General features: G+C 39.3%; 1 protein-coding gene across 3 annotated transcripts in view; it reads right to left on the minus strand.

Annotated features, from left to right (window-relative positions):
• Positions 1 to 442: 442 nt before the first annotated feature.
• ANKRD28 (ankyrin repeat domain 28) overlaps positions 443 to 22,246 on the minus strand; it is a 1,012,368-nt gene continuing 990,564 nt past the window's right edge. For 2 of the 3 annotated variants that reach the window (XM_053714205.1, XM_053714203.1), the window contains exon 28: positions 443 to 2,687. In XM_053714205.1, coding sequence (XP_053570180.1) covers positions 2,401 to 2,687 — 287 coding nt within the window. In that variant the 3' untranslated portion in view covers positions 443 to 2,400. The remainder of the gene's footprint in view (positions 2,688 to 22,246) is intronic. The other variant, XM_053714204.1, reaches the window with a different exon arrangement.

Consider the following 22,246-nt stretch of genomic DNA (forward strand, 5'->3'; position numbering starts at 1 on the left):
AAAGTGGTTTGCAGAGCTGGGAGACTGGTGTTAGATATGCAGCTTTTAAAGTGGTTTGCAGAGCTGGGAGACTGATGTTAGATATGCAGCTTTTAAAGTGGTTTGCAGAGCTGGGAGACTGATGTTAGATATGCAGCTTTTAAAGTGGTTTGCAAAGCTGGGAGACTGGTGTTAGATATGCAGCTTTTAAAGTGGTTTGCAGAGCTGGGAGACTGATGTTAGATATGCAGCTTTTAAAGTGGTTTGGGAATCTTTGCCTCCCCTAGTGGTAGAGAAGGGTAATTCCCAAGAGTGAAGGACCGTGAGAGAGTCCACAATCCTTTACTCTTGGGAATTACCCTTCTCTTAACCTGATAATAAAATATGAAACAGTGAAATAATGAGATGTATGCAATAGTAAAAGGCAGAAAATATTTGAATTATCACAATGGCAACAACAAAATATTTAAACATAAGTCACATTTTTATTATACTCCATAAAATATACAGGAATTTCAAGGTACTCAAAGAGTGCAGGTAAATACAGTATCCAAGCAGTCACTATTCTCTATGTACATGCCAATATAGTCTTTAAAAAACTCACAAAATTATCAAATAGATCAAAATACTGTCCTGTTTTCATACTGTTCAGAAAACTTGCAGATCATTTACAATTTAAAATGTTTCCAGTTTCACAATAAAAAAAATAGGATTGATTTATTTATAGCAGATAATCTGTATTTTCTAGACAAGTCTAGATTCTAGAGTGTTTAATTGAAAAATAACAGCTAAAAACAGTTTAAGCAGAATCATGGTAAAAGATGTATCTCAAAGACGAATAGAAGGTCTTTACTACCTTGTCTGCTTGCAAATCCTACACTTTTTTGTGAATTTCACAGCAGCTTAAGAATAATTAAATCCATTTATACCAACAAAAATAAGCAGGCATTCTGCTTCACAAGAAACATATATTATGAATACAGAAACGTGGTTATAAATAGAACAAAATGATTTTCATCTGCACTATAAAACACATGGGACCTGCATGTTTTATTTTAAATTGTAATAGAAATCTCTCTTTAAATATTAGTGTCTGTCCCTTATAAATGGGAAGAGCATGGTTTTTCAAGAATAAAATAAAGAATACAATAAGAAACAAAATCTACCAAATAATTCACCCATGGGAATGCAACGGGCTACTCCTGTAGGTTGGTAGACTTTGATCTAGAAAATGTGCTTAGACCCGTTTTGCTAGGCATTGATCAAATAAAAATGCAATAATATATTTAAAATTCAGAAGAATGCTGGTTTGTTACACAAGTTTGAAATGGAAATGAGGATTTATGCATTTTCCCAAGTGAAACCATAAAGTCAATGAATAAAGATAAAAATTTGAATTCCACATTGAAGATTAGTGTAGAGTAGAAATGTATAATGAAATGTGTTTGTGTATGCCATGTTCTTTCAAAGCACAAAACGTCTTGTTCCACAGATCATAAATGCACAAATCCTTTGTTTTTGCAGTACAACGTTTGTATTTCATAAGTATGTCACTGCCTATAAACCACATTAATTTTCAACTGGTGTTTTCTAATATTAAACGTGAAAAAATCCTGACAAATGCATTTATTAAAGAGGAAAAAACAGTGTCAATTAAAATTTAAAAGTGTTAAAAATCTAAAAACTGTGCAGCAATTTTATGATCCTTTTTCTTACTATGGAAATTCTAATAAACAATATTAATGCGTAAAGATTAACGATGGTCAAACATTTTTACCCCTCAAAAACAATGATATTATCTGTATACAGAGTTTCCTTTTAGATGAAAGGCCCTGTTAAAAAAAAAATTAATTATGACAGGACCTGAAGATTGGGCTCATCAGAAAAATTATTTTGTATCTGTTCAATTTCTCTATTTTTTTTTAAAGTTATTTGGCAAACTGATGTATATACACAGTCTGCTGCACCAAATTAATTTATTGCCATAAATTATTTAATTAATTTTTTTAAATTTGTGTGCGTCACTTTTTTTTTTGCTATACACAGTTGGTACACATTTTCCATTGAACTGAACTTGCCACCTGCCGTAAAAAAATGAAACGACATACAATAAAATATTAAACTGCAATAACTAATTAATGTTTTCATATTCCAATAAGTTTTCCTTAAAAAAAAGAAGAAAACTAAACAAATCAAGTGAAGTGGAGGGTTAGAAACTAGAGCTTCTCATGTAAAGTACTGGGCAGATTAAAACTCTTCATTTAACAAATCAGAGTATAATTTAAAAAGGAAAAAAAGTGTAGAAAAAGAAACAGACTTTCTGTTTGCTTGAAATCTTGACAAATTATCCTTTGCATATCTGGCAGCACAGAAATAGAATTTATTTTTGTCCATGTAGGAACCGAGTAAAATGTGGGCTGTTCAATATGTCTCTGAGTCCGAATCATTGAGCTCATCTTCTTCTGCATATGGATATCCATCTTCCCTGTTGATATTGTTAAAACTGCAGTAAGAGCTGTGTTCACTTCTCATAATGGGTAAAGAGTCAAAAGTGACAGTCTTTGAGGAGTTTGTGTAGTGGTTAATAGCATTTAATGTCATAGATGGCAATGTGTTGCTAGAGGATACTGGCATCATTGTAGCCAAAATGAGAGCCAAGCAGTCAGCGACATCCTTATTAGGTGCACAAGCCAATGCTGGTGTGTAGCCTGTAAAATTGAAAATACAATAAAGAAATGTTAAAGCAAAGCAATGTGAGAAACAAATAAAGTGAAAAATTAAACATTTCTTTACCATTTGAGGGGAAAACAACATAAAATCATTTGTTATCTTCTACATCAGGCAACAACTCAAACTGCTATAAACTTTATGACTGCACACAAATAAAAATACATAAAAAAGAAGCTTTATACTTACTATTAAATCACTTAACATAGTAAAAAATACCAGTGAGGTACATACTACCTTGTGCCTTCTTAGGTGGATTAAAACCTAGAATTTCTTTCTACATATACCTCAGAGTTACAAGTGAGGCCGGTACTGGTCCATAAATATGCATGTGTAGGACAAAGATACCTGTCTACAGGAGCTTCCTTTCAAAACCAACCAGTTGTAGAAGCTTTAAAAGCCCACTGACCTAACAGAGGAATATAATCAACAACATATAGATATATAGGTCTGATATCCTTAGTTCCTAACAATAAACATTTCTAATCACAAAAGAAAGCAAAACATTATTTATGCTTACCTGATCAATTAATTTCTTTCATGGTGGTAAGAGTCCACAATCCATTACTCCTGAAAATGCCTCTACCCTACCACTAGGAGGAGGCAAAGATTACCAAATCCCAAGAACTTAATAAAACCCCTTCCACCTCACAGTTACCTCAGTCTAACGTATTGACAAGCAAAATGAGGTAGGAAAAAGGAATAAGAGCCATAAAAGAGCAAGGAAAAAAGACGTGGTCTATCACCACCATGAAAGAAATTAACTTTTCAGGTAAGCATAAATGATGTTGTCTTTCATACAGGTGGAGAGAGAGAGTCCATGATCCATTACTCCTGGGGACTAATACCTAAGCTTGTGGAGTCTACGAGTAATAACAGAAAAGGGTGGTATCCAAGAAACATCTATTTTCACTGAGAAATTAAATCCACATTACCAAAAGAGCATAAAACAAGACAATAAAAAAATAAGCAACAGGCACAAATAAATTAATATGTGACAACTGCCTGAAGGACCTCCTACCAAAAACTGCCTCGGAAGAAGCAAAAACAAAAAAAATTGAAGAAAAAAAATGCAAGAAAAGACCAAATAGCTGTCTAGCAAAATATTCCTATTGATAAAACAATCAGAAACACAAGAAAAAGGCAACTGGACTGAAAGAAAGAACAGAAAGCCATCAGGATGGAGGCTAACATGGGTCCAAGAAAACTATATAAATCAAAAGCTTCAACCAAGAAGCCAAAGAAATAGCAGAATATAACTGAATGACACAGAACCAGCAAAAGGAACAAACAAACTAAAAGTTTGTCTAAAAATCTTGGTAGTATGTAAACATAACACTAGAAAGCAGTGGCGTCACTAGGGGGGTGCGTGCCGCACCTGGGTGACACCAAAAAAACAGAATTTATGTTTACCTGATAAATTACTTTCTCCAACGGTGTGTCCGGTCCACAGCGTCATCCTTACTTGTGGGATATTCTCTTCCCCAACAGGAAATGGCAAAGAGCCCAGCAAAGCTGGTCACATGATCCCTCCTAGGCTCCGCCTTCCCCAGTCATTCGACCGACGTAAAGGAGGAATATTTGCATAGGAGAAATCATATGATACCGTGGTGACTGTAGTTAAAGAAAATAAATTATCAGACCTGATTAAAAAACCAGGGCGGGCCGTGGACCGGACACACCGTTGGAGAAAGTAATTTATCAGGTAAACATAAATTCTGTTTTCTCCAACATAGGTGTGTCCGGTCCACGGCGTCATCCTTACTTGTGGGAACCAATACCAAAGCTTTAGGACACGGATGATGGGAGGGAGCAAATCAGGTCACCTAGATGGAAGGCACCACGGCTTGCAAAACCTTTCTCCCAAAAATAGCCTCAGAAGAAGCAAAAGTATCAAATTTGTAAAATTTAGTAAAAGTGTGCAGTGAAGACCAAGTCGCTGCCTTACATATCTGATCAACAGAAGCCTCGTTCTTGAAGGCCCATGTGGAAGCCACGGCCCTAGTGGAATGAGCAGTGATTCTTTCAGGAGGCTGCCGTCCGGCAGTCTCATAAGCCAATCTGATGATGCTTTTAAGCCAAAAAGAGAGAGAGGTAGAAGTTGCTTTTTGACCTCTCCTTTTACCAGAATAAACAACAAACAAGGAAGATGTTTGTCTGAAATCCTTTGTAGCATCTAAATAGAATTTTAGAGCACGAACTACATCCAAATTGTGCAACAAACGTTCCTTCTTTGAAACTGGATTCGGACACAAAGAAGGCACGACTATCTCCTGGTTAATGTTTTTGTTAGAAACAACTTTCGGAAGAAAACCAGGTTTAGTACGCAAAACCACCTTATCTGCATGGAACACCAGATAAGGAGGAGAACACTGCAGAGCAGATAACTCTGAAACTCTTCTAGCAGAAGAAATTGCAACCAAAAACAAAACTTTCCAAGATAATAACTTAATATCTACGGAATGTAAGGGTTCAAACGGAACCCCCTGAAGAACTGAAAGAACTAAATTGAGACTCCAAGGAGGAGTCAAAGGTTTGTAAACAGGCTTGATTCTAACCAGAGCCTGAACAAAAGCTTGAACATCTGGCACAGCCGCCAGCTTTTTGTGAAGTAAAACAGATAAAGCAGAAATCTGTCCCTTCAAAGAACTTGCAGATAATCCTTTCTCCAAACCTTCTTGAAGAAAGGATAGAATCTTAGGAATTTTTATCTTGTTCCATGGGAATCCTTTAGATTCACACCAACAGATATATTTTTTCCATATTTTATGGTAGATTTTTCTAGTTACAGGCTTTCTGGCCTGAACAAGAGTATCAATGACAGAATCTGAGAACCCTCGCTTTGATAAAATCAAGCGTTCAATCTCCAAGCAGTCAGTTGGAGTGAGGCCAGATTTGGATGTTCGAACGGACCTTGAACAAGAAGGTCCTGTCTCAAAGGTAGCTTCCATGGTGGAGCCGATGACATATTCACCAGGTCTGCATACCAAGTCCTGCGTGGCTACGCAGGAGCTATCAAGATCACCGATGCCCTCTCCTGATTGATCCTGGCTACCAGCCTGGGGATGAGAGGAAACGGTGGGAATACATAAGCTAGGTTGAAGGTCCAAGGTGCTACTAGTGCATCTACTAGAGTCGCCTTGGGATCCCTGGATCTGGACCCGTAGCAAGGAACCTTGAAGTTCTGACGAGAGGCCATCAGATCCATGTCTGGAATGCCCCACAATTGAGTAATTTGGGCAAAGATTTCCGGATGGAGTTCCCACTGCCCCGGATGAAATGTCTGACGACTCAGAAAATCCGCTTCCCAATTTTCCACTCCTGGGATGTGGATTGCAGACAAGTGGCAGGAGTGAGTCTCCGCCCATTGAATGATTTTGGTCACTTCTTCCATCGCCAGGGAACTCCTTGTTCCCCCCTGATGGTTGATATACGCAACAGTCGTCATGTTGTCTGATTGAAACCGTATGAATTTGGCCTTTGCTAGCTGAGGCCAAGCCTTGAGAGCATTGAATATCGCTCTCAGTTCCAGAATATTTATCGGGAGAAGAGATTCTTCCCGAGACCAAAGACCCTGAGCTTTCAGGAGTCCCCAGACCGCGCCCCAGCCCACCAGACTGGCGTCGGTCGTGACAATGACCCACTCTGGTCTGCGGAAGCTCATCCCCTGTGACAGGTTGTCCAGGGTCAGCCACCAACGGAGTGAATCTCTGGTCCTCTGATCTACTTGTATCGTTGGAGACAAGTCTGTATAATCCCCATTCCACTGACTGAGCATGCACAGTTGTAATGGTCTCAGATGAATTCGCGCAAAAGGAACTATGTCCATTGCCGCGACCATCAAACCTATTACTTCCATGCACTGCGCTATGGAAGGAAGAGGAACAGAATGAAGTACTTGACAAGAGCTTAGAAGTTTTGATTTTCTGGCCTCTGTCAGAAAAATCCTCATTTCTAAGGAGTCTATTATTGTTCCCAAGAAGGGAACTCTTGTTGACGGAGATAGAGAACTTTTTTCTACGTTCACTTTCCACCCGTGAGATCTGAGAAAGGCCAGGACAATGTCCGTATGAGCCTTTGCTTGTGGTAGGGACGACGCTTGAATCAGTATGTCGTCCAAGTAAGGTACTACTGCAATGCCCCTTGGTCGTAGCACCGCTAGAAGGGACCCTAGTACCTTTGTGAAAATTCTTGGAGCAGTGGCTAATCCGAATGGAAGTGCCACAAACTGGTAATGCTTGTCCAGAAAGGCGAACCTTAGGAACCGATGATGTTCCTTGTGGATAGGAATATGTAGATACGCATCCTTTAAATCCACCGTGGTCATGAATTGACCTTCCTGGATTGAAGGAAGAATTGTCCGAATGGTTTCCATTTTGAACGATGGAACCTTGAGAAACTTGTTTAGGATCTTGAGATCTAAGATTGGTCTGAATGTTCCCTCTTTTTTTGGGAACTATGAACAGATTGGAGTAGAATCCCATCCCTTGTTCTCCTAATGGAACAGGATGAATCACTCCCATTTTTAACAGGTCTTCTACACAATGTAAGAATGCCTGTCTTTTTATGTGGTCTGAAGACAATTGAGACCTGTGGAACCTCCCCCTTGGGGGAAGCTCCTTGAATTCCAGAAGATAACCTTGGGAGACTATTTCTAGCGCCCAAGGATCCAGAACATCTCTTGCCCAAGCCTGAGCGAAGAGAGAAAGTCTGCCCCCCACCAGATCCGGTCCCGGATCGGGGGCCAACATCTCATGCTGTCTTGGTAGCAGTGGCAGGTTTCTTGGCCTGCTTACCTTTGTTCCAGCCTTGCATTGGTCTCCAGGCTGGCTTGGTTTGAGAAGTATTACCCTCTTGCTTAGAGGATGTAGCACTTGGGGCTGGTCCGTTTCTGCGAAAGGGACGAAAATTTGGTTTATTTTTAGCCTTGAAAGACCTATCCTGAGGAAGGGCGTGGCCCTTACCCCCAGTGATATCAGAAATAATCTCTTTCAAGTCAGGGCCAAACAGCGTTTTCCCCTTGAAAGGTATGTTAAGCAATTTGTTCTTGGAAGACGCATCCGCTGACCAAGATTTTAGCCAAAGCGCTCTGCGCGCCACAATAGCAAATCCTGAATTTTTCGCCGCTAATCTAGCCAATTGCAAAGTGGCGTCTAAAGTAAAAGAGTTAGCCAATTTGAGAGCATGAATTCTGTCCATAATCTCCTCATAAGAAGAATCTTTATTGAGCGACTTTCCTAGTTCATCGAACCAGAAACACGCTGCTGTAGTGACAGGAACCATGCATGAAATTGGTTGTAGAAGGTAACCTTGCTGAACAAACATCTTTTTAAGCAAACCCTCTATTTTTTTATCCATAGGATCTTTGAAAGCACAACTATCTTCTATAGGGATAGTAGTGCGTTTGTTTAGAGTAGAAACCGCCCCCTCGACCTTGGGGACTGTCTGCCATAAGTCCTTTCTGGGGTCGACCATAGGAAACAATTTCTTAAATATAGGGGGAGGGACAAAAGGTATGCCGGGCCTTTCCCATTCTTTGTTTACAATGTCCGCCACCCGCTTGGGTATAGGAAAAGCTTCGGGGGGCCCCGGGACCTCTAGGAACTTGTCCATCTTACATAATTTCTCTGGAATGACCAAATTCTCACAATCATCCAGAGTAGATAACACCTCCTTAAGCAGAGCGCGGAGATGTTCCAATTTAAATTTGAATGTAATCACATCAGGTTCAGCTTGTTGAGAAATTTTCCCTGAATCTGAAATTTCTCCCTCAGACAAAACCTCCCTGGCCCCCTCAGACTGGTGTAGGGGCACTTCAGAACCAATATCATCAGCGTCCTCATGCTCTTCAGTATTTTCTAAAACAGAGCAGTCGCGCTTTCGCTGATAAGTGGGCATTTTGGCTAAAATGTTTTTGATAGAATTATCCATTACAGCCGTTAATTGTTGCATAGTAAGGAGTATTGGCGCACTAGATGTACTAGGGGCCTCCTGTGTGGGCAAGACTGGCGTAGACGAAGGAGGGGATGATGCAGTACCATGCTTACTCCCCTCACTTGAGGAATCATCTTGGGCATCATTTTCTCTAAATTTTGTGTCACATAAATCACATCTATTTAAATGAGAAGGAACCTTGGCTTCCCCACATACAGAACATAGTCTATCTGATAGTTCAGACATGTTAAACAGGCATAAACTTGATAACAAAGTACAAAAAACGTTTTAAAATAAAACCGTTACTGTCACTTTAAATTTTAAACTGAACACACTTTATTACTGAAAATGTGAAAAAGTATGAAGGAATTGTTCAAAATTCACCAAAATTTCACCACAGTGTCTTAAAGCCTTAAAAGTATTGCACACCAAATTTGAAAGCTTTAACTCTTAAAATAACGGAACCGGAGCCGTTTTTATATTTAACCCCTATACAGTCCCTGGTATCTGCTTTGCTGAGACCCAACCAAGCCCAAAGGGGAATACGATACCAAATGACGCCTTCAGTAAGCTTTTTCTATGTATCTGAGCTCCTCACACATGCATCTGCATGTCTTGCTTCCCAAAAACAACTGCGCAATAGAGGCGCGAAAATGAGGCTCTGCCTATGATTAGAGAAGGCCCCCAGTGAAAAAGGTGTCCAATACAGTGCCTGCCGGTTATTTTACATAATTCCCAAGAATAAAATAACTCCTCAAAACTATGAAATATTAAAAATGCTTATAAATCAATCGTTTTAGCCCAGAAAAATGTCTACCAGTCTTTAAAGCCCTTGTGAAGCCCTTTATTCTTATTTAATAAAAATGGCTTACCGGATCCCATAGGGAAAATGACAGCTTCCAGCATTACCAAGTCTTGTTAGAAATGTGTCATACCTCAAGCAGCAAAAGTCTGCTCACTGTTTCCCCCAACTGAAGTTAATTCCTCTCAACAGTCCTGTGTGGAAACAGCCATCGATTTTAGTAACGGTTGCTAAAATCATTTTCCTCTTACAAACAGAAATCTTCATCTCTTTTCTGTTTCAGAGTAAATAGTACATACCAGCACTATTTTAAAATAACAAACTCTTGATTGAAGAATAAAAACTACATTTAAACACCAAAAAACTCTAAGCCATCTCCGTGGAGATGTTGCCTGTACAACGGCAAAGAGAATGACTGGGGAAGGCGGAGCCTAGGAGGGATAATGTGACCAGCTTTGCTGGGCTCTTTGCCATTTCCTGTTGGGGAAGAGAATATCCCACAAGTAAGGATGACGCCGTGGACCGGACACACCTATGTTGGAGAATTTTTTTTTTTTTTTTTTAATTTTATTGAAATTCAAGGCTGGCATTTGTGGGACTGGGGAAGTTGTAGACACACAATTTTTTTGCCCCTTGAGCCAGTGCTGCAATTTCAACAAATAGTTTTCCCGGCTGCTTTTGCTTGTTTGTACTTTGCTTCTCCCCTGCCCAATTTCTCTATGAATGTTGTGGGCGTGCCGTGGGGCTTGCAAAGTTGCGCTGCTAGCCTAAACCTGCCTGCCTATCTGTGCTCACTGCTCAGTGACATGTGGAGCAGTAGAGTCACTAACTGCTGTGCTGTCTCTCTAAACGGGAACTGGGAAATCGTGAGGGGATGCCTGGCACCTGACCGCATGACTGTTTGACACTGTCTCTAAAGTGAAGGAGCACGTATGACTCCCACCAGACCTTTACGGTTACGGTACACTAAGTGCACACTGAACAGGTAGGAGGGCGGGCGGGCGGGGGTCTGGGCAGAGTGCAGAGGTGATTGGCCATAAGAAGTGGTAGGCACGCGGCCCGGGACAGACTTGGAACAGAGTCAGAGAGCAGAATTTTCATAGTTTGCGCGCCTAAACCTTTTCTTCAGTGATTTATTTTAGAGTGCTCTGTTTATCTTTCATTTGATGCTCTGCTGAGCCAGGGAGCAGCTCTAGGCATGAGCTTTATAATTAATGCAGTGCAGTTTACATATTTTTTATGTGTGTGTCTGAGTTTTTGTGTGTGTGTGTGTGTGTGTGTCTCAGTGTTTTTGTGTGTGTGTGTGTCTCAGTGTTTTTGTGTGTGTGTGTGTCTCTCAGTGTTTTTGTGTGTGTGTCTAAGTGTTTTTGTGTGTGTGTGTCTCAGTGTTTTTGTGTGTGTGTGTCTGAGTGTGTTTCCGAGTGTTTGTGTGTGCATCTGAGTATGTTTTTAAGTGTGTCTGAGTGTTTGTATGTGTGTGTGCCTGAGTTTTTCTGTGTGTCTGCTTTCTGGGGGGGGGGGGGTGACACCATAACTTACCGCACCGGGTGACACCAACCCTAGTGACGCCACTGCTAGAAAGCTCTAACAGAATCCAGAACAAATAGATCACTAAGAAATTCTATGGAAATAAGACATAAAGAAGGAACAACAATGTCCCAACGTATAAACTAAGAAAACATCGCCTTATCCTAAATAAGATAAGGAGAAAAGTAATAAAGAGAAAAAATTCTTCTATCAGAAGAAATAGATAAATGAAAAAAGAAAAAAAAAGACCAAATCAAAAGGTTCCAACAGGAGGAAAATTGGAAAATAACCAAGAATAACAAAGATTAGTAATCTTTTCGCAGAACATAATAAGAACTGGCAGATAAATCTTATCCAGACTAATTTGAGAAAATACTAATTATTGAAATGTGTGCACTCTATCTAGATCACAAACAAAAACAATTTTGGTGCTAGCAGTCATAACGAAATATTAAATGAATAAATAAGAGAGTAGTCACAGCTAAAAAGTAGATGCTGTGAAAAAGAATGACAAGGCAGCACTCAAATTGCATAAATAACAAGTGGTTTATTAGGTAAACCTACACATGTCAAAAACAAAATTCCCAAAACCCTTAATTACAATAAAAGGAGTGACTATTGAACCCAGGCCTGGTTAGTACTTTATCTGACACACTACCGTAAAACTGCGGTTATTACAAGTGATTGTTCGAAGTATATAACATTTCTTAAACTATGCGCTGTTACAAACAAACAATGTGTGAAAGATAAACTGTTGCAACATAATTCAAAAGAGACACAGATTAACAAATGTCCGTTTTAACAGAGCACTTAGTGTGAATCACACGCTCTGTAAATGAAATGTGTTACAAAGAAGCAGTTCCAGCGTTACTGATTGGAAAACCAACTGTTATAGATTTACTGAGCAAACAGTCTCACCACATTCGCGGTACAAAGTTCCAGTATTCGCTCCAACACTAGCTTGTATAATTACCACTTGATCACTCCAAGCTTAGCATATTTCTCATGCCGGATCCTGGTAATTCTCCAAACAAAGCGATTTGTGTTAAGGCTCCATTACGGTTTTAATGCCTCCTTGTATTTACAAAACCGTAACTGTAAATGCTGCCTTGTCATTCTTTTTCATAACATCTACTTTTTAGCTGTGACTACTCTCTTATTTATTCATTTAATATTTCGTTATGACTGCTAGCACCAAAATTGTTTTTGTTTGTGATCTAGATAGAGTGCACACATTTCAATAATTAGTAATTTGGACATATGCAGCTGATTTAATGCTGTTTCAGTTGAGCACCTATCTTTGATTACGAACCGAGTGGAGTTTATTTATTATTTGGTATCCTCCATATTGTCAAGAACGCTGTTGTTTTTCATTCTGGGGTGACAAAATGGCATTTAAAATTACTGATGAAAGATGGCAAAGTGATGTGAGTGAAGCTTTTAAAGCCACAATTATCATTGATGAGCAAAACATTGATGAAAAAAGTGAAGATGTGTTCACAGCATTTAAACTATATAAAGCTAAAGCTATTAAAGAATTGAAACTTAAATGGGAGATTGCTAGCCTTGAGAACTATGTTAGAGAAAAACTAATACCAAGAGGTCTAAGGATTAAACTGGACCCTGGCATTAGTTTAAGAGGACCAAATGTTGATAATGAATTTGTTGCAAAATGGAATGCAATTCTAACTAAATGTACAATTGAACTGATGGAATTAATGATATCAGAGGATAAAATTAAGTTAGAAGAAAGTAAGATTGAAGTAGAAAAGGCATATATAGCTGTAAATATTTTTTCTGTAGATCCAGCTTTCGAAAAACTAAATAAAGAGATTCAAAGGAATCTAGATAAATTACAAAATGAAGTGAAATTCAGAAAGAGGAAAAAATTAATGAGAGATCAGGATGATGAAAGGAAAAACAAGATCTATATCTACAGAAACAGTAATAACAGCAGGTTTTCATATGACTCAGGGACTGACAACTCAGATAATGAGCAAAATGAAATTGTGGTGGGCTCCTCTTCAGACCTGCCCCCTTTAGGCGGAAAACAAGGAGGGGGGGCAGGAGAAAGAGAGGGAGGTGGACGCTCTTCAAACAGGAGAAGAGGTGGTGGGAGGTACAAGAACAACAGAGGTACACGGATGTTAACCAGGAATCAGAGGGTATAACCTCTATTCTTGGCTCACATGGGTCTGGGGGTGTTGACACCCTCAGGGTTGTGAACTTATCTTCCGTTCCCCTTTCCCTCACACAAATGTCACTGCTAAGTAAAGGTTTGTCGTTCTGCCCATCGGCACATCTGGATAAATTTGAATTCATAAAAGATCTTAATTTATTTGCCAGGAAGTTGGTACTTAAAAAAGTGATGAATAGAAAAATGGGTCCGGATGTGCCTCTGGACAGAAATGACAAACCTGCCCTGGATGATTTACTGTCACTCTTAGAGGAGCAAAATGAGGATGTTGATATTACTCAACACCCTAAAAAATCCAATTTTAGACCGACTTCAAAATACATGCCCCCACTCTCAACAGCTCCAGAGATTCAAAACTTTGTAAGATGCGTTGAAAGAGAGATTGGGGATCTATAAGGATGTGAAGTTGTTCAGGATAATTTGAGTTTAGATGAGAGAAGGTCTCTCAAAGAATTACTCAATAGTAAGGGACTAATTTTTAAATCATCCGACAAGGGTGGTAATTTGGTGGTCATGAATGATCATGACTATGTGACAGAAATCCAGAGGCAATTATCTAATATTACACAGTATGAATTGACAAACAGAACTGCATTTGACACATCTTGTAATGAGCTTTTGTTTATTCTCAATGATGCTTTGAGAGAGGGGCTAATAACAACTAAAGAACATGCATTCATGTTCAAAAAGTTTCCAATTGTGCCAACCTTTTACTGCATCCCTAAGCTGCACAAAAGCATGAGCAAACCGCCGGGACGACCAATTATCTCGGGCATAGGGGGGCCTATGGAAGGAGCGAGTAGATATATAGACTACTTTATGAGACCCTTCCTGAGTTCATTGCCCTCCTATGTCCAGGATACTTCGGATGTCCTTAGGAAATTAGATGGCATTGACGTTGATTTAGACACATGGTTAGTGACCCTTGATGTCGAGTCGTTATACTCCTCGATCCCCCATAATGTGGGAATCAGAGCAACCAGATATTTTCTTGAACAAAGAGGGCATGATTTTCAAAAACATACTGATTTTGTAATCTCTTTGTTACAACTCATATTGAACAATAATATATTCCAATTTGATGGAAGATATTATAGACAGCTCCAAGGCACGGCCATGGGTGCCACATGTGCCCCCACATATGCCTGTTTACATCTAGGCTTATGGGAGGCACGAGAGGTTTTTTCGTGCTTTGAATCCCTAGTGGAGGCACATGTGGCACTCTGGCTCCGCTATGTGGATGATATTCTACTCCTGTGGCAGGGCAGCAAAGAGTTGTTAGAAAATTTATTGAGTATCTTGAACACTGACAATGGGTACAACATCTTTCTTACATGTGAAATGAGTAAACATGAAGCAACTTTCTTAGATCTATCAATTAGGAAAGAAGGTAGACGTCTAACCACTAGGGTCCATCGTAAATCAACGGCCACTAATAGCCTTTTACATGCTACTAGCCACCATCCTGAATGCCTAAAAACTGGCATTCCAGTTGGCCAATTCCTTCAGTTGAGAAGGAATTGTTCCGACTTAGAGGAGTTTGAATCACAGGCCAAAGACATGTCGTCTAGGTTCCTTGAAAGAGGATATTCTAAGAGACAGGTTAAAAGGGCCTGGACAAGGGCTAGGAATTGCATAAGAAATGATCTGCTCTATAAACATAATGCAGTTAAAAGGAATGGTGATAAGGTACGCCTCATAACTAAGTACAACGCACATTGGGGCAAACTTAGAGACATAATGAATAAATATTGGCACATGTTGACTATTGACACTGAACTGAAAGACTATGTAGGAGACTTCCCTTTGTTGACAGCACGTAGAGCTGATAGTCTTAAGGATAAGCTTGTTAGAAGTGAATACACAAGAGAACCGAAAAATAATTGGTTAAGCACAAGAGGCAAATGGCAAGGCTGTAGCCCTTGTGGGAATTGTGTGTATTGCAGGTTTATACAAAAAACATGTCAATTTGAATCTTTAACAGGTAGACAATACAATATAAAAGAGTGGATAACCTGCAACACTACAGGTGTCATTTACCTCTTGCATTGCTCATGCCCCCTATTTTACATAGGGAAAAATAAGCTTGATCTGAAAGATCGAGTCAGAGAGCATAGGGATGACATTAAGAACAAAGAGCAGGATAGCCCAGTGGCCAGACACTTTGAATTATATCATAATTCTGATTTTACTATTATGAAAGTAACTGGCATTCAGCACATAAAACAGCACCGCCGTGGTGGTGATGTTGATAATATGCTATTAAGGAACGAATCCCGATGGATTTATCGATTAAATACTCTGGCTCCAAATGGCCTTAATGAAAAAATAGATTTCTCATGCTTTCTGTAGAACTTTTCCCTAGTAGGGGACAAATGCTAAAGAGCCTTTGGTATCTCTATACTTACATTATTTCAGTTGTGTATATAATAGTCATTAGTCTAGCCTAAAAGATAAGTAAAAGTTTTGAGATGTAAAAATTGCAATGGTAGATAAATTGTGTAGTTCTGATTTTGCCATCCCAGAATGGAAAAGAAAAACCCAAATATATGTTGCATAACATGTAATTATTTAACAAATATGATGTTTGTGCAATTAAAAGTTTTTGTTTATCTTTAAATATGAGGTTGCAATATGGTGCTAAAACTGTCATCAATTAAATATTTAAATTAGCTATTGAGCTATAAAAGGGGTGTTATCACCACAGATAAGCATCCGATGAAGCCCAAAAGTCAGCCCACTAAGGGGAGGGGCGAAACGCGTCATGCCTGACGTTTTGTGAAGCGGCAACTGTTTGAAATGGAGTGCTAAGTCCCTGGCAGCTGGTCCAAAGCATACCGAGTTACTATGACGTGGTTCTAACAACTGACAAGCATGCAGCAGTCTTGAATGAAAGTTCCGGTTTTGTAAATACAAGGAGGCATTAAAACCGTAATGGAGCCTTAACACAAATCGCTTTGTTTGGAGAATTACCAGGATCCGGCATGAGAAATATGCTAAGCTTGGAGTGATCAAGTGGTAATTATACAAGCTAGTGTTGGAGCGAATACTGGAACTTTGTACCGCGAATGTGGTGAGACTGTTTGCTCAGTAAATCTATAACAGTTGGTTTTCCAATCAGTAACGCTGGAACTGCTTCTTTGTAACACATTTCATTTACAGAGCGTGTGATTCACACTAAGTGCTCTGTTAAAACGGACATTTGTTAATCTGTGTCTCTTTTGAATTATGTTGCAACAGTTTATCTTTCACACATTGTTTGTTTGTAACAGCGCATAGTTTAAGATATGTTATATACTTCGAAAAATCACTTGTAATAACCGCAGTTTTACGGTAGTGTGTCAGATAAAGTACTAACCAGGCCTGGGTTCAATAGTCACTCCTTTTATTGTAATTAAGGGTTTTGGGAATTTTGTTTTTGACATGTGTAGGTTTACCTAATAAACCACTTGTTATTTATGCAATTTGAGTGCTGCCTTGTCATTCTTTTTCACAGCATCTACTTTTTAGCTGTGACTACTCTCTTATTTATTAATTTGAGAAAATAGCTGGAAAAAAGAAAACCAATAATTAAGTCCTTCTAGGCCTTTAAATAACAGACAAACAAGCCTGAAAAAACCCTCAGAAACTGAACAAGTAGTTCAAAGACAGAGTAGATCTGACTATCTCCAAGCCATCAAGTCAAGAGAACTAGAATCTTGATAGGAAAAAAAGTACCTAAATAGAAGAAAAGAAAATTTATTCTTACCTGATAAATTTGTTTCCTCTTGGACATGACGAGTCCACGGATCATATTCATTACTTATGGGATATTCTCCTCCTGCCTGCAGTAGGCGGCAAAGAGCACCTACAGCAAAGCTGTTAAATAGTCTCTCCCTTCCCCTCCAACCCAGTCTTTCGACCGAAGTTAGAAAGAGAAAGGAAAAACAAAAGGTGCAGAGGTGTCTGAAGTTTAGAAAAAATAACATCCTGTCTAAACAGACAGGGCGGGCCGTGGACTTGTCATGTCCAAGAGGAAACAAATTTATCAGGTAAGAATACATTTTCTTTTCCTCTTAAGGACATGACGAGTCCACAGATCATCTTCATTACTTATGGGATACAATACCCAAGCCTAGAGGACACAGATGATACGGGAGGGACAAGACAGGATACCTAAACAGAAGGCACCACTGCTTGAAGAACTTTTCTCCCAAAAGCCACCTCAGCTGAGGCAAAAGTATCAAATTTGTAGAACTTGTAGAAAAAGTGTGAAGAGAGGACCATGTAGCAGCTTTACAAATCTGTTCAACAGAAGCTTCATTCTTGAATGCCCATGAAGAAGCCACAGCTCTAGTAGAATGAGCCGTAATCCTCTCAGGAGCCCGCTTCCCAGCGGTTTCATAAGCAAACCGAATGATACTTCTCAACCAAAAAGAAAGCAAAGTAGCAGTCGCCTTTTGATCCCAACTTAGTACGCAAGACAACCTTATCAGCATGAAAAATGAGATAAGTGGAAGCGCATTGCAACGCCGAGAGCTTGGACATATTTGGAGCTAAAGTATTAGTACAGGGCACTGCTTGAGCGGGCAAAATATCTTGGGACATTTGGGGAGACCGCTGCAAAATACTCTGAATCTCATCTTGAAACCCCTGAGAAGCATCCGCCTTAGAAAAGGTTTGCTCATGAAAAATCCTCTCCTTGTAACTACATGAGGGACAAAAAGGAATAGGGGGTTCAACCTGAGCATTCAAACACATAGAGCAAAGAGCAGATTGATCAGCTCCTGTATCCATCTCAACTCACATAAAATAAAAACCTTTTGTAATTTTTTTTTTATTTTTTATTTAAAAAAAAAATATATATATATATGTAACTGTGTGTTTTGTCTTTAAGACCGAAAAAAAGGATACCCAGTAAAGGTAAATTCCCAATAAGTAACGATTTGAGATGAAAAAATTAACTTAAACCGTTATAAAAATAACCATTCTGTGCCTTTAAATTTTAAAACAAAAACATTTTTTCTGCCGTTTTTATATTAGAGTAAAGCACGAAAAAATAATGTTATTTCAGACGCATCTACACCTCAGCAGCCTGCTGAGGTGCCTACCTGCCACCAAACAAGCGACCGACTTCCCAGGAACAACCCGATTCTGATATCAGAAGAACCGGAGAAAAAACACGAATCACCGCTTGCAGAAAGCACTACCACTGCCTGACTAAATATGGGTAAACAGTAGACATGCGGCAGTAGAACTCCATGCGACTTCCCTTCAGCCCGGATAGTAACCAGAATGAGAAAGCACGCGGAAATAGGCCCCGCCCATCGTGGGCATACATCAAAAAACCATATCTAGCACGGCATGGAAGCCATAATAACAATACATGAAATGTAATAAAAGCAGTCTCCCATAAAAAACCCCAGTGCCTGTACATACTGTCGTGCAAAATAATAACCCCTATATTTTGAGAAGGGGAGTTTTGTCCCAGAGCTGCACTAGCAGCTTATCATTAGTGTAAAAAGTTAAGTTAAGTGCCATAATCACTCTACCTATTGTTCCAGAATGAATAAAATAGCACTTACCTCAATGCTGCCCGACAGCAGGATCATCCATCAGGTGTAAGAGGATCCTATTTCTCCCTCTCATAGCCTTGTGGAAGCAGATCAGCCTGAGTTACCATGCGCTTAGGCTATCTATAATGGGGCAGCAACATCTTAGGAGGCGCAGTGAGAATTATGTCCCATCAGTTCCTAATGCTTTAAAGCCACCAAAAAGCCCTACTGTAGAGACTGATTAGGTCTAGGCTACACCCCAGATCAAAGTAGCACATTCTGGCACTACTTAAAAACAACAAACTCTTGATTGAAGAATCTTTTTCTAACACCTCACTTTGCCATCTACTATTACTAACGCAGGCAAAGAGAATGACTGGGTTAGAGGGGAAGGGAGGGCCTATTTAATAGCTTTGCTGTAGGTGCTCTTTGCTACCTCCTGCAGGCAGGAGGAGAATATCCCATAAGTAATAAAGATTATCCATGGACTCGTCATGTCCTCAAGAGGAAATAGTGTTGATGCAAAAAAAAAAAAAAAAATTAAGTTCCAAAACTTCCGTGGACTAGCACTGCTGTGAATTTGTATAATCATACAAGCCCCAAATCAGAGACCAACTGTTGCAGTGATGTCAAAACCACACAGATACCAACACCCATACAACGTATGTTGATAATATAGTCATTGGTTACACCATCCTCTCAACACATTAGCCCACAGTCTACTCACTTGATATTCCAGGGGCCGGACGTCATCCGCTGCTTATGCAAGGGAACCGCTCGCTTCATCCCCATTACGGGAGGGTCTTTTATGGGTCTTCTGTTCTGACACCCTGGTATCTCCTAACTGAATCAGCTCCTCCATTGTTCGTTATGCCACCGAAAAAAACTTAATTTATGTAAGAACTTACCTGATAAATTCAATTATGTCATGGTGGCAAGAGTCCATGAGCTTGTGACGTATGGGATATACATTCCTATCAGGAGGGGACAAAGTTTCCCAAACCTCAAATGCCTATAAATACACCTCCCACCTCACTCATACATCAGTTTAACATATAGCCAAGTTAGTGAGGTGTAAAAGCATAAAAAAGAGGAACAGGATAAATAAAGTGCTTTATGTAAAAAAATCAAAACCCCCAAAAATCGGGTGGGACTCATGGACTCTTGCCACCAGGAAATAAATTAATTTATCAGGCAAGTTCTTACATAAATTATGTTTTCTTTCATATTGGTGGCAAGAGTCCATGGGCTAGTAATGTATGGGATATAACAAACAGCTATTTCTGCTGAGAAATTAAAGCCAAAAAAATAATGAAGTTTTCTTAAACTCAAATCATAGGCACTAGAATCAGACACCTGCCTGAAAAACCTATAGAAGGCTGCTTCCGAAGAAGCAAACACATAAAATGGTAAAATTTAGTAAATGTATGGAAAGCAGACCAAGTTGCTGCTTTGCAAATTTGATCAACCGAAGCTTCATTCTTGAAAGCCCAAGTTGTTGCGACTGATCTAGTAGAATGAGCTGTAATTCGCTGAGACTGCCCCGCCTCCAAATAAGCTTTGTGAATCAAAAGCTTCAACCAAGATGCCAAGGAAATGGGAGAGGCTTTCTGACCTTTTCTGGAACCAGAAAAAAATAACAAATAGACTAGAAGTCTTTATGAAATCTTTAGTAGCCTCAAAATATTTCAAAGCTCTTACCACATCCAAAGAATGTAAATGTCTTTCAAGAGAATTCTTAGGATTAGGACACAAGGAAGGAACAATAATTTCCCTATTGATGTTGTTAGAATTCAAAACTTTAGGTAAAAAACATAATTTATATAAGAACTTACCTGATAAATTCATTTCTTTCATATTGGCAAGAGTCCATGAGCTAGTGACGTATGGGATATACAATCCTACCAGGAGGGGCAAAGTTTCCCAAACCTCAAAATGCCTATAAATACACCCCTCAACACACCCACAATTCATTATAACGAATAGCCAAGTAGTGGGGTGAAAAAGAAAGGAGTAAAAAGCATCAACAAAGGAATTTGGAAATAATTGTGCTTTATACAAAAAAATCATAACCACCATAAAAAGGGTGGGCCTCATGGAATCTTGCCAATATGAAAGAAATGAATTTATCAGGTAAGTTCTTACATAAATTATGTTTTCTTTCATGTAATTGGCAAGAGTCCATGAGCTAGTGACGTATGGGATAGCAATACCCAAGAAGTGGAACTCCACGCAAGAGTCACTATAGAGGGATAAAATAAAAAAAGCCATTTCGCTGAAAAAAATAAAATAATCCACAACCCAAATATAAGTTTATTCTCATAAATGAAAGGAAAAACTTAAATCATAAGCAGAAGAATCAAACCGAAACAACTGATTGAGGAACTTTTCTACCAAAAACTGCTTTCGAAGAAGCAAATACATAAAAATGGTAGAATTTAGTAAATGAATGCAAATAAGACCAAGTTGCTGCTTTGCAAATCTGATCAACTGAAGCTTCATTCTTAAAAGCCCACAAAGTGGAGACTGACCTAGTAGAATGAGCTGTAATTATCTGAGGTGGGGCCTGACCCGACTCCAAATAAGCGTGATGAGTCAAAAGCTTTAATCACGATACCAAAGTAACGGCAGAAGCCTTCTGACCTTTCCTGGAACCAGAAAGGATAACAAATAGAATATAAGTCTTCCTGAAATCTTTAGTAGCTTCAACATATTATTTTAAAGCTCTTACCACATCCAAAGAATGTAAGGATCTCTCCAAAGAATTCTTAGGATTAGGACACAAGGAAACGACAACAATTTCTCTATTAATGTTGTTAGAATTCACAACCTTAGATAAGAATTAAAATGAAGTCCGCAAAACTGCCTTATCCTGATGAAAAATCAGAAAGGAGATTCACAAGAGAGAGCAAATAATTCAGAAACTCTTCTAGCAGAAGAGATGGGCAAAATAATCAACACTTTCCAAGAAAGTATTTAAATGTCCAAAGAATGCATAGGCTCAAATGGAGGAGCCTGTAAAGCCTTTAAAACCAAATTAAAACTCCAAGAAGGAGAGATTGATTTAATGACAGGCTTGATATGAACCAAAGCCTAGATTTGTCCCTTCAAGGAACTTGCAGACAAACCCTTATCCAAACTATCCTGAAGAAACTGTAAAATTCTAGGTATTCTAAAAGAATGCCAAGAGAATTTATGAGAGAAACTCCATGAAATGTAAGTCTTCCAAACTCGATAATAAATCTTTCTAGAAACAGATTTACGATCCTGCAACACAGTAATAATCACAAAGTCAGAGAAACCTCTATTACTAAGCACTAAGGGCTAGATTTATTAAGCCCCTACGGCAGCAAGTTCTCTCAAGAACTTGCTCGCCGTGATTTATCAAGCAGCGGTCACCAGACCGCTGCTTCCCTAATATCTACGCCACCTCTATTGTGGCGAAATTCAATCTCCTCGGTCGAGTCCGTGATTGGCTGTGCGCGGGCAGGGGGCGGAATTGCACGCGAGCGACAGGCGAGCTGAGGCGTACAGGGGTGCGAATAC

Source organism: Bombina bombina, chromosome 5 (assembly GCF_027579735.1).
Source record: "Bombina bombina isolate aBomBom1 chromosome 5, aBomBom1.pri, whole genome shotgun sequence".
Taxonomy (NCBI): domain Eukaryota; kingdom Metazoa; phylum Chordata; class Amphibia; order Anura; family Bombinatoridae; genus Bombina; species Bombina bombina.